At 52.5% G+C, this 12,329-nt stretch overlaps 1 protein-coding gene across 2 annotated transcripts in view; it reads right to left on the minus strand.

The window, feature by feature from the left end:
• Positions 1–7,527: 7,527 nt before the first annotated feature.
• Positions 7,528–12,329, minus strand: part of LOC149911687 (uncharacterized) — a 44,515-nt gene continuing 39,713 nt past the window's right edge. For both annotated transcript variants that reach the window (XM_090133388.1, XM_090133389.1), the window contains 3 exons: positions 12,044–12,106; positions 11,229–11,376; positions 7,528–11,022 (listed from right to left, as the gene is read on the minus strand). In XM_090133388.1, the coding sequence (XP_089989514.1) occupies positions 9,405–11,022; positions 11,229–11,376; positions 12,044–12,106 (1,829 nt within the window). In that variant the 3' untranslated portion in view covers positions 7,528–9,404. The remainder of the gene's footprint in view (positions 11,023–11,228; positions 11,377–12,043; positions 12,107–12,329) is intronic.

The raw sequence follows: 12,329 nt of genomic DNA on the forward strand, positions 1-12,329 counted from the left end.
GCTTTCTTCACTGTGGTCTTGTTTTTGTTCTGAAAACAAATGTCAGCACGTGGAATGAAGAGAGGGAAAGGTGCAAGCAGGATTTGGTTTTGGTGCCTCCTCCAGCCCAGTGCTTGCTTTTGGGAGGGCATTTCTTTCACACAGCCCCATCATCCTTCCTAACCGTGCTGCACATTGGTTCTGCTGCTCTTCTTGAATGCTTTAATCAGCTGGTCAGAGCAGCTGTATGACGCCAAGCCTTGTTTGTCTGCAATAAAACTCCAAAAAGCTGAGCTTGTTCTTCCTCAGTGCACCATCCCAAGTTTCTGGAGGTGGTGGGAGCAGAAGGCAATGCAAACCCACGCGGTGCACAAGCTGCTCATCCCCAGAGCACAGAGATATCAGAGTGCTCTCCAGTGCATGCCTGCCTTGCAAGTGATCCCTTTTGAGCTTGAAGGTTTTTGCTTTGTCCTTGGGAAGGTGTGTCTGGCATCTCCTGCAGCAGGGCCTTCTCATTTGCTGTGCTTGGAATGCAGCTTGCAGGAATTGGAGTTGATTTTGGTGAGACAATGAAGCTGTTTGTCCATTATTTTATCCTGAACAAATCATCTTAATGGTGGATTTCCCCTCATGGTTTGTCACACGTCATGTTTAGTTGCTTTAAGAGGGAACAACCAGCCCCCCGGGTGCCCATGTGCAAGGCTGTTATTTGTTACTTGTTTTTCATGTAGGCATCCAGAGTTGGAGGATCTGTGTGCTGCAGCATCATCAGCATGAGTGAGACATGGTGGGAATGGTGCTGTGAGGAGTGTGCTGTGTGTGATGGATGGCTCTGGGCTCTCTAGGGCGGAGATGCAGGGCAGGTGAGATGGGATGGGGTTGCTGCGTGTACTGGTGGGCTGGATGGAATGGAGCTTACAGTTAGTAATGAATGACATGGTTGAAAGTCTCTGGGTATGGATTGAGGGACAGGGAACTAAAGTGGGCGTCACTGCGGGAGTCTACTATAAGCCACTCGGCCTGGACTACGATACCAATTAATTATTCTTAATTCTTTTACGGAGTGTCTCAAGAACAGCCTTACTTGTAAATGGGTTACCAGCTTCCCCGAAATTGAGGGCTGTGCCAGGATCTGATCTGCTCAGATTGACGTGAGATATTTGTTTCATTTCTGCTCAGAGCTGAGTGCTGAGTGGTTCATACGCAAGGCTAAGGTGCCTTTTCTGTGCTACAGGATTTCTTTTGTGGACCAGGAATGCAAATCGCTTCGCCTCCGAGTGTACTGAAAGAATTTACACACACGAATGGGTACCTACTCTTCATTTGCACGTTTCTCCTCGAAGCAGAGTGAGGCATCTGATCCCAACACCCACAGTGCCACCAACCCCTGCAGTGTCCCTGCTTGTTAGATTTGAGTTTCTCGTGCCAGAAACGGAACTGTCTGCCTAGAGAGGTTGTGGATGCCCCGTCCCTGGAGGTGTTCAAGGCCAGGTTGGATGGGGCCCTGGGCAGCCTGATCTAGTATGAAATGTGGAGGTTTGTGGCCATTCATGTGGCAGAGGGGTTGGAGATTGATGGTCCTTGAGGTCCCTTCCAACCCAGGCCATTTTGTGATTCTGTGTAACAGCACTGGCAATGCTGGAGGGCCCCGACAGAAAACCAAGGTCTTTGTCCTCTAGGCTGTGGCAGTTGTATCTGCTGCTGAGGCTCAAGAGGGCACGTGTTGTCCTCGTGCCACGGGGGCCTCCTTGCTGCCTTGCAGCCCTATGGGGAGCCCAGTAGTTGTCCTATCATTCTCCCTCACAGGACACTCCACACCCACATCCCACTGACCGTAAGAGAGCCTTGGGCCATCAGTGAGGGACAGGACCACCCTTCCCAGAGGCTGCAGCGATGGCCCTACCCTTCTGTTGCATCAGACAAACCAAGGGCTTTCTCAACCTCAAAGCACCTGCACAGGGCCTTTGCCTGTGATCATGGCCTCCAATTGTCTGCTCTAACACAGCTATGGGGAGGCTTTGTTGGTAATGGCCCCACAGGGACCAATTAATACTCCAACACTCTCCAACATTTCTGGACAGCATTTTAAATGCACCTTCATCATTTGGTTACAGCAGTCTTCTCTCAGTGCCTGAAGTTCATGGACACCACACACGCTGTGGGGCTCACTACAGTGCAGAAAGACCTAACAAGCCATTTCCCTCAAGTCCTGAAGGCTTGAACTGTTCATTAGGGAGGTCACAGTGTTGCAGACAAAGTCTTCAAGGAGCACTGTCCAGAAAAGGGGTTGTCATATTTAAGGCTATTTTTCATTACAGCAGACACAGAGATGTCACTGAGTGCGGCACAACCCCTGTGACACAGATGGCAGCTCCGTCAGGGAGAGGGAGGTACAGCCAGCATGGGGCCAGCATTGTGGGGATCCAAGAGGGAAATGCAGTCAGTGAGAGCTGATAAGAGGATAGAGACTGCACCAGACAAGATGGGAATTAATGCAGATGGAGGAGAAAGTGGCCTGTGAAAGAGGAGGGATGATGGGGGCCCAGTTGCTTGTGGCCAAATGTGTGGTCAGTGCTGGTCTGGCTGGGTGTGTGGGAGGCACGGGAGGGAGCTGACTGCCCTCCAGGTCCCAGGGCTACGACCTCAGGATAAGATGCCTCAACTGATTCAGCTGAATCCCATCCCTATGGAAGCGTAAAGGGCTGTCCAGCAGAGCCAGGCAGCTGCAAGAAGATGTGTGGGGGAAGGAAGGAGCCCCCCAGCAGCACAGGGGCCTTCTGCTGCTGAGGGTGCTGCATGGGGCTGGGGGCTCACAGCTGCACTGCACGCTCAGGACCCAGCAGAGGGGACTTATAAGAACCAGGACCAAACATGGGGCTTCATTTTCCTACCCTTAGGATAGGGATGACTGGAGAAATGGGAGAGAAGCTGTCTAAGCTGACACATCGCTGAGATTGTTGTACTGTAGCTCAGGAGGTGAACAGGTTTGTGAGCAGCATCCTCATGTTCCATTAGCCTTTCCTCACTCAGTGGACAGAATGAGCATCAGCTTTGTTGATCCCATTCAGGCTTTCTGATATGTCTGTTTATACCTGCAAAGATAGGCATGCACACAGGTACTGCCCTGCAAACAGGCAGTTTCCTGACAGGCAAAGATGGGTGCACTGACCTTGGGGTGGTGAATGTGAGTGCGGAAAGGAAAAGAAGGAAAATACACAAGACTTGTAAACAGCAGGCAGGGAAGACGATCTCCGGGCAGCTGGGCTGTAATCAGGGAATGAGAGGAAAGGAAAAACAGAAATGTTGTCAGGAGGGACAACTCAAGAGACAACCACATAGGATTCCCTTCCAAGCTGGCTCCTTCTTCTGAGCAAGCCCCCGTGCATCCTCTCCCACCCAGAAATACCTCTGCCTTCATGGCAGTGGTGTCCAAGCATGAACCCCCTCGTCTGCAGCCAGAGCAAAGCAGAGCTGCATCTCTCCAGGCGTGAGCTCAGTTCCTTCTGCAGCACACGGGGGCTGAGAGCAGCTGCTTGGGGCTGTGGACAGCAGTCTGTGAGGCTGGGGAAAGAGCTGACATTCTTTTAATGAGATGCCATCACTAGGGCACTTGGCTCTCTCTCTAAGACAGATGCCTTTCCAAGCTGTGAGCTGCCCTGCAGGATGCAAATCTTTCCCTGAAAGCCTTACCTGTGTCGGAGCTCAGCGGAAGACAAACACACGACCACAAAATTGATCAGAAAGTCTCAACTTTAATCAGAAGGTTGCGTGCATTTATGTTGGCGCTAATGAAGCTCATACATATTGCAAAGCCCGAGCTCCTGACAGGCTCTTCAGCTACTTGTAGACCATGCTATTTGTCTTTCTCATCTATACATTCTGCTCCCTTCTTTTCTCATTCTGTTACATTGCTCAAGGGCGCCGTGTCCTTGTCTTGTTTACTCTCGCCTCATCAGCTGAATACTGTCTATGTGGCCTTTCTCAGCAAGCCAGGTCTCAATCATGCTCTCCACATACCTGAAAGCCCAGGGAGATGAAGTGGGGAGATGCAAAGAGAGATGTCACATTCTACAAGGAAAACCAAGCACTCCTGCCTCTTAGCAAAGTACCCACCTGGGTGGGTAAGGATTGCTTTCTCAAGAGCCCACGGGCAGAAGCCTCTCCTCTTCCTTATGTATTCAAATTCATGAAAATAGTCTCAAGTCCTGGATCTGAACAATCATTTCCCTCAGAGAAAGAAAACGTATTGGATTATACAGCAGTGGGAAGGTCACCAAGGAATGGTACAGGTTGTTGCCAAGAGAAGTCTCACCTAACTTGCCTTTTGTTTCTCCTTTGATGATTATCCATGTCCAGGAGCAGCAGATGCCCATCAGCAGCTCCATCAGCGAGTTCCTCCTCCTGACGCTGGCAGACACGCGGCAGCTGCAGCTCCTGCACTTCTGGCTCCTACTGGGCATCTACCTGGCTGCCCTCCTTGGCAACGGCCTCATCAGCACAGGCATAGCCTGTCACCACCGCCTGCACGCCCCCATGGACTTCTTCCTCCTCAACCTCGCCCTCCTCGACCTGGGCTGCATCTCCACCACTCTCCCCAAAGCCATGGCCAATGCCCTCTGGGACACCAGGGCCATCTCCTACACTGCATGTGCTGCCCAGGTCTGTCTGTTTTCATTCCTGTTGTCAGCCAAATTTTACCTTCTCACTGTCCTATGACCGCTACGTTGCCATCTGCAAGCCCCTGCACTGCAGGATCCTCCTGGATGGCAGAGCTTGTGCCAGCATGGCAGCAGCTGCCTGGGGCACTGGGCTTCTCCATGCTCTGCTGCACACTGCCAATACCACTTCCACTCTGCCGAGGCAACACTGTGCACCAGTTCTTCTGTGAAATTCCTCACATTCTCAAGCTCTCTTGTTCATACTCCTACCTCAAGAATCTCAGTCTTATAACGTTTAGTGGTTCTTTCTTTTTTGGTTGTTTTGTTTTCATTCTGCTTTCTTATGTGCAGATCTTCAGTGCGTGCTGTGGATGCCCTCTGTGCAGGGACGGCACAAAGCCTTTTCCACGTGCGTCCCTCACCTGGCTGTGGTCTCCCTCTTTATCAGCACTGGCTTCTTTACCTCCCTGAAGCCTCAGTCCATCTCCTCCCCAGCTGTGGATGTGGCGGTGGCAATTCTGTACTCGGTGGTGCCTCCAGCAGTGAACCCCCTCATCTACAGCGTGAGGAACCAAGCACTGAGGGATGCCATTTGGAAACTGCTATTGTGGATGTTTTTCAGTAACCGTAACGATTCCATCTCTCTCCCCAGGAGACCTCTAATGTGTCCCATTCTAAGGTTGTGCTTGGTTGTTTTCCATTAGTATGTTTTTTCCTTTAATACATCTGTAACATTTTCTAACTACTTGTGCTTCTTCTGTTCCCCTCCAATACTTTCCATTTGTCTCTTCTTTTCCCTCCTTGATTCTATGGAACTTGAGATTTCAGCATACGCCTCACTGTGTCAGAGATGAAACAGCAGCAATGAAAGTACATGGGCAGTGAGTGTTTTGGGGGGTCGTGAAATCTGTGTTTGACACAACGAGAAGATATTTTCTATTGCTCAGAGGTTCTCCACTGTGGAAAGTGGATTCGGTTGGGGGTCCTGATGGATGAAGAGCTGGCCATGAGCCAGCACTGCGCTCTTTCGCTTGGATGGCCAATGGTATCCTGGGCTGCACCAACACAGGGGTGTCTAGCAATGAGAGGGAGGTGATTTTCCCCTCTCCTCTGCCTTTGTAAGGTGCCATCTGGAGCACTAAAAAGCCAAAAGGATCGTGAGGCCCCGCTTTCACTGTCTGTATTCGTACTGAAAATCAAGATCAGGCCTGGAGTCCCTGCACAAGGAAGGCATGGAGCTGTTGGAGCGGGTACAGAGGAGTGCTACAAAGATTTTCAGAGGTCTGAAGTACCTCTCCTCTGATGAAAGGTTAAGGATGCTGGGATGGTTTAGCTTAGAGAAGGAAGGCTCCAGTGGACCTCATTGCAGTCTTCTAGGTTTTGAAAGGAACAAAGAGGCTGGAGATAGACCAACTTTTTAGACATACAATTGGACAATTAGGGTTAACAACCCGGAGTAAAGAGAGGCTAGGCCCGGAAGACAGAGCAAACACACTCGGAGAAGGGTGTCAGTAAAACCAGGATAAAAGTGTGAGTAAATCAGGAGTAAAGTGTGAGTAAAGTAGGAGCAAAGTTGGAGTCCACCTTGAGTAAAGTGTAAGTCAAAAACACACCAAAAAAGAAGTGTGAGTAAAACCAGAGTAAAGAATGAGTAACCTTGGAATTAAGCATGAGGTAACACCAAGTCAAGTGAGGGGAAATCTGGAGTAAATTGTAAGGTAAACGTGGAGTAAATGGTGAGTAAAATCAGAGTAAGGTGTGAGTCCACCTGGAGTAGGGAAAGAGTAATTGCAGAACAAAGAGTGTGCAAGTGTAGTGGAAAGTGTGAGTAAAACCTGGATAAAACAGTGAATAAACGCAGAGTAAATTGTGAGAAACACCCGGAGTAAAAAGTGGGTAGGGCAGGAAGGAAGAGCGAAAATGCATGGGGAAGGGTGTCAGTAAAACCAGGAGAAAAGTGTGAGTAAAGCAGGAGTAAAGTGTGAGTAAAGTTGGAGTTCAGCTCAAGTAAAGTGTGAGTCAAAAACACCCCCCAAAAAAAGTGTGAGTAAAATTGGAGTAAAGAACGAGTAACCTTGGAGTTAACACCAAGTCAAGTGAGGGGAAACCCAGTTTAAAGTGTAAGGTAAACGTGGAGTAAATGGTGAGTAAAAGCAGAGTAAGGTGTGAGTCCACCTGGAGTAGGGAAAGAGTAATTGCAGAACAAAGAGTGTGCAAGTGTAGTGGAAAGTGTGAGTAAAACCCGGAGAAAACAGTGAATAACCTCAGAGAAAACTATGAGAAACACCTAGAGTAAAGTGTGGGTAGGGCAGGAAGAGAGTGCGAACACATGGCGTAGGGTGTCAGTAAAACCAGGAGAAAAGTGTGAGTAAAGTAGGTGCAAAGTTGGAGTCCACCTTGAGTAAAGAGTGAGTCAAAGACACTCCAAAAAGAAGTGTAAGTAAACCTACAGTAATGTGTGAGTAAACATGGACTAAAGCGTGAGGTAACACCAAGTCAAGTGTGCGTAAACCCAGAGTAAAGTGAGAGGAAACTTGGAGTAAAGCATGAGGCAACACCAAGTCAAGTGATGGGAAATCTGGAATAAATTGTAAGGTAAACGTGGAGTAAATGGTGAGTAAAAGCAGAGTAAGATGTGAGTCCATCCGGAGTAGAGTAAGAGAAATCCAGGAGCAAAGTGTGTGCAAGCCTAGTGCAAAGTGTGTGTAAAACCCGGAGAAAACAGTGAATAAATGCCATGCAAATTGTGAGAAACACCCAGAGTAAAGTGTGAGAAACACCCGGAGTTAAGTGTGGGTAGGTGTATGGGAACTGCTGAGTCACGGCCTGAACCTCTGATTGATCACCTGAGGCAAGCAATGAGTCAGCCATTGGAGGGGCTGCACGTCTCTGCACCTTTGGCTGCACCTCTCCTAGATCTATTTAAGAGCTGACTACCAATGGGGAAGGATCTCTTCTGGTGACTCACTCCGCTGGAGTTTCCTGAGCGAGCCCAGGATACAGGTAAGTGTCCTATTTGTTCCCTTTGTCTTGCTTTGCCTAACTCTCCTGTTTATTTCATTATTATAACATCTTAATATTCTTTGATTATACACTTGGCGAGCCAGGTAAGTCAAATATACTAAAATTTACATCATGTCCTTTCTCTGGAATTTCTATAAATGGGTCAAGGTGGAAAATGCTACCCCCCTAGATAAAATGATTCCAGGGCAAATTCCAGGATTTGTGGGACCTCCCTATTATGTACTAGTAGTTATCATTGAAAAATGGGGTCCCCAACCTGTTGTGGGAAACATCTCCCCATAGTCACGCATGCGCCATCGCCGCGGGGACGGCTGTGTGCGCTGTGAGGAGGGAGGGCGCGCCGTCACCATGGCAACACCATTTAATGGCACCGCTCCTGCGGGATCTGCGTTGAGACCTGCGGTGTCTCCAGCTTCCCCAGAATCGCTTTCTCCAGGCCGATCCCGAGCTCCCGGCACTTCTTGAAAGCCGAGCGCGCATCTCTGCCCGGTTCTCTCCCAGCTCCTGCGGCGGCATCTCTGGTGGCTTTCTCCTCCAAGAAGAGCCGAGCGGTGGCCCGGCCGGGCTCGGTGCACGGGACGTGAGAAGGGCACAGCCCGGAGCAGGACCTGAAGAACGAGCTCAGCTCACCGCTGGCACGTGTTCTGTAGTCCCCCGGGTCCTGCAGAGCTGCGCTGGACTCACTGAGCAGCACGGCGTGGTGCAGGGGTGTAAGAAAACACAGGTGCTCGGTAGACTTGCTGGGGCAGGAAGCTCTCACTGATGCTAAACTCGCTGAAACTGTTGCTCTAATCGTGCTTGAAGTGTTGCAGTGAATTCCCTCTCTTTGGACTCTGAGGACTCAGCTAACACACACGTGCTCGATGGGCTCAGTTTAGCCACGCCGTGGTACCGTTCCTTCCTTTTCAGGAAGTGTGCAAAGCCATCTGATGTCTGTCCTTGCCTGCACTGCCTGCACCTGGAAACAGCGGGGTTTTCCAGATTTCGGGACACGTGCCTGAAACAAATCGTGCTTCTCTAAGCAGAGCTGCTGGACAAACCTGTCAGCACTGGAAATTCAGCACGGCAGTGAGATGAGGCCAATGATGCGTTAATGTAAGACTAAGAGGTGCTTTGGAATGCCTTTATGGCTGCACAGCTCCTCGGGAAGCAGTTACACCTGCCGGCTCAATAAGAGCTGTCCCTTAGATGCTGTGCTGCACAGCTGTGGAGCTTTGCTCGCCTGCACTGCATCTTTTAGAGGAATTGAACCAGCAAGACTTCAGGGCTGAGCTCTAAGAATGGAACACCCTCAGCTGTTTGAGAGAGACCGGGTTTCTAAGGTCTTAAGACCTGGAGCTAGCAGAGCACACCCCTCTCGTGCCTTTCCCCCGACTGGTTTTTGGCAGACAGCAGACGGACACCCCTACAACAAGTCTCAGAGTGTTTCCTTCTGACGCTCTTATTATGGAAGTAAGAATACATTCCTGGCTCCATTTTGCTCCTGTGTCACAAGACAGAGATTTAAACTATGTAAAGGCACTTTTCCACAAACGTTCCCACAGAAAGAAGGCATCCAACATCTTTCTGTAGCTGTGGAGACTCTGACTCCTCAACTCTTTCCATGCATATTTTACTGCCTCTTTCCAACTTTAGAAACAGCAACTGAGCAGAAAAACGTGCCACAAATCCTGCAGTGTGGGCCAGCGGGGAATTTTACCCCGTTCCTCCCTGATGTCAATCTGAAGTGATCTCCTTTAGTCCTCAGTATAACAAACACATCCTGTGACCGTGCTTGTAGACAGTCTCCCTTGAGCGTTTTAGCTGAGCTTGGTTAGCGCTCTTAAAACCAGCTGTGCAAGTGCTGCTTTCCTCCCCACTGTGAGGGATTGCTGTCAGGAGCCAACCAGTTATGCCAGGCACATCCAGCAAGGAGCTGCCGTAGCACGATGGGCGTGTGGAGCGGCTGTCTTCCAACCTGTCCTCTGCAGCAGTTAGCATTCTGCGGGTTACTCTTCCCCAGTTTGCAGAACAAATATCAGAAGTTGATGCTCTTTTGTGAAAGAGTAAATGTGGGTTGAAAAAAAGGCAGTGTGACTCCCATCCCCTGAAGGATCGTGGAGGGGAACGGGAAGGTGGTGACCGTGCCTGGCAAGGCGGGGGGCTGCCGGGCCGGTGGCGCTTCCCCCAGGCAGCAGCTGTCCTGTCGGACAGTTTCCCCGAGTCTGCACTCTGCGGGGATTTCTGCCATCCTCTGACCGATGGTGGAGGGGAGGGGGAAGGCAGAGGTGGTGCTGGGGGGGGCTGGGGGCTGCTGGGCCTGGTCTGTTTCCCCGTGGCAGCGGTTTTCCAGGTGTCTGATGATGCACCCGAGCTGCCACCCTGGGGGGGCTGCTCCCACCTCCTAAGGGATGCTGGAGAAGAGGGGGAAGGCAGTCGGGGTGCCTGAGGGGGCCACTCCCGTCCCCTGAAGGATCGTGGAGGGGAACGGGAAGGTGGTGACCGTGCCTGGCAAGGCGGGGGGCTGCCGGGCCGGTGGCGCTTCCCCCAGGCAGCAGCTGTCCTGTTGGACAGTTTCCCCGAGTCTGCACTCTGCGGGGATCGCTTCCATTCCCTGACCGATGGTGGAGGGGAGGGCAGAGGTGGTGCCAGGGGGGGCTGGGGGCTGCTGGACCTGGACTGTTTCCCCGTGGCTGTGGTTTTCCAGGTGTCTGATGATGCCCCCGAGCTGCCATCCTGGGGGGGTTGCTCCCACCTCCTAAAGGATGGCGGAGAGGAGGGGGAGGGCAGAGGTGGTGCTGGGGGGGGCTGGGGGCTGCCGGGCCTCTCAGGCTTCCCCGAGGCAGCGGCTGTCTGGGTGCCGGACGATGCCCCCGAGCCGACACGCTGAGGGGACCGCTCCCGTCCCCTGAAGGATGGTGGTGGGGGACGGGGGGGCGGTGTCGATGCCCGCTGGGACCGGGGGCTGCTGGGCCTGTCGCTCATCTGCCAGGGAGCAATTGTTTGGGTGCCGGCCGATGACCGCAAGCCTCCGCCCCGGGCGGGTTCCTTCTGCCCCTTGAAGGATGGTGGAGGAGGACGGGGGGGCGGCGTCAATGCCCGCTGGGGCTGGGGGTCGCTGGGCCTGTCGCTCATCCCCCGGGATGCGGAGCCCAGGCCGGTGGGCCGCGGGGGCCGAGGTGGGGGTAGCTGAGCCCGGCGGCTGTCCAGCCTGGCAGGGGCCGCTCTGGTGCTGCCCTGCGGCAGGCAGGCAGGTTGTTTCCGCACAGGTGGTTGGCGATGGCTCTGCCTGTCGGGCCACTCGACGTCAGCAGACTGTTCGTCTGACTGCGAGCTGGAGCTGCTGCTATCGTCCTGCGCTTCATCAGCTGCAGCCAGGCGCCTGCGGAGAGAGGAACGTGCTGAGGGCACAGGAGAGCCCCTGCTCTCCTTCCTCAATGGCAAAGAGCCGCCCTCGGCTCCCAGCCTGTCTTGGGCCCAGCAGGAAGAATGGGCCGAAGCTGCTTTCACTAGAAATGCCTCCTGGCTCACGGCAGCCCTACAGTAAAGAGTTGGGCTGGATGAGGGTGGGGGTGAACAACAACTCACTGCTTTCTCTTCCTGCACCACCAGAAAAGAAGACAGCACAGAATCATCGTTAGCAATAGGGAAACCGGGACAGATGCGGCAAGTTCCAGGTACAACTTCTGTGCATCTTTAACTTGCTCAGCGTTTGCACGTCCTTCACCATCCACACCTGGAGGAATAAAGTGGTCGTTGCTGTGTCTTGTGCCATAGCGGCAAGCTCGCAGGAGCTCTGACATTGCCACAACATGCTCTTTTTCATTTTGTTGGCCTCCTGGAACAAGGGAAAATCCCCAGGCTGCAATGCTTTCCCTGATTCCAGGGGAAGCAAAGGGAACTCCCAGAGGCGCTGCACAGCAACGCACTCTGGAGGCTCTTTTGCCTCTCAGCTTTGTTTATACTCTGGCTCTGCCATGGTCCAGACCTTCCTGGGCCATGGGATTGCTCCTACTTCTCCATCGTGCTCTAAGACTTATTTTGCACTCGCCCACCCTCGCCTCGTGAGGCTGGGCAGTGCTGCTGCAGGCAGGCACACTGTGACCCTTTGGGGCACGTTGTCTGACTAAGCAAATCTCATTAGAGCAGAAGGAGAGCGCGTGGATCTGTTTAACCAAGTGCTGCTATGAGTGACATGGACAAGAACAATTGCTGTGTCGGGCAGGGAGTGCTGCCCTGAGCTCCCCCCTCCCACTCAGAACCCACTCCTCGGGGGCAGAGTCAGGCCCTCTCCGCAGGCACCTGAACCTGCCTCTCCCTTTTTGCCTTTCCCCCGGCATGGGCACAACTTGCACGCTCCTACTTTTCTCCGCCTTACGAACTCCTGCCTGATCATTGCTTACCTGGATTCTTCAGAAAAAAACCATAGATCCAGTTGTGTTGGGCTTTCCCGGGCTCTGACAGCTCTGTGAAGAACGAGAGAAAGGCCAAGTCTCAGCACGGTGCAGGCAAAGAGGAGGCAGGACGGGAGGCTCCCTCTGTGCCACTGCCCCATCTATGAGTCAGAGCATCCCTCTGGACCTCAGCTTGCAGGAGGGATCCTGCTCCAGGCTGCTGGTGTGCCAGGTGCCTCAAGGGAGGCACACCAAACTCTGGAATGCAGGGACTGTGGCAGGGAGATACGTTGGA

This window comes from Phasianus colchicus, unplaced genomic scaffold, assembly GCF_987193195.1.
Source record: "Phasianus colchicus unplaced genomic scaffold, bPhaCol1.hap1.1 HAP1_SCAFFOLD_60, whole genome shotgun sequence".
Lineage (NCBI taxonomy): Eukaryota > Metazoa > Chordata > Aves > Galliformes > Phasianidae > Phasianus > Phasianus colchicus.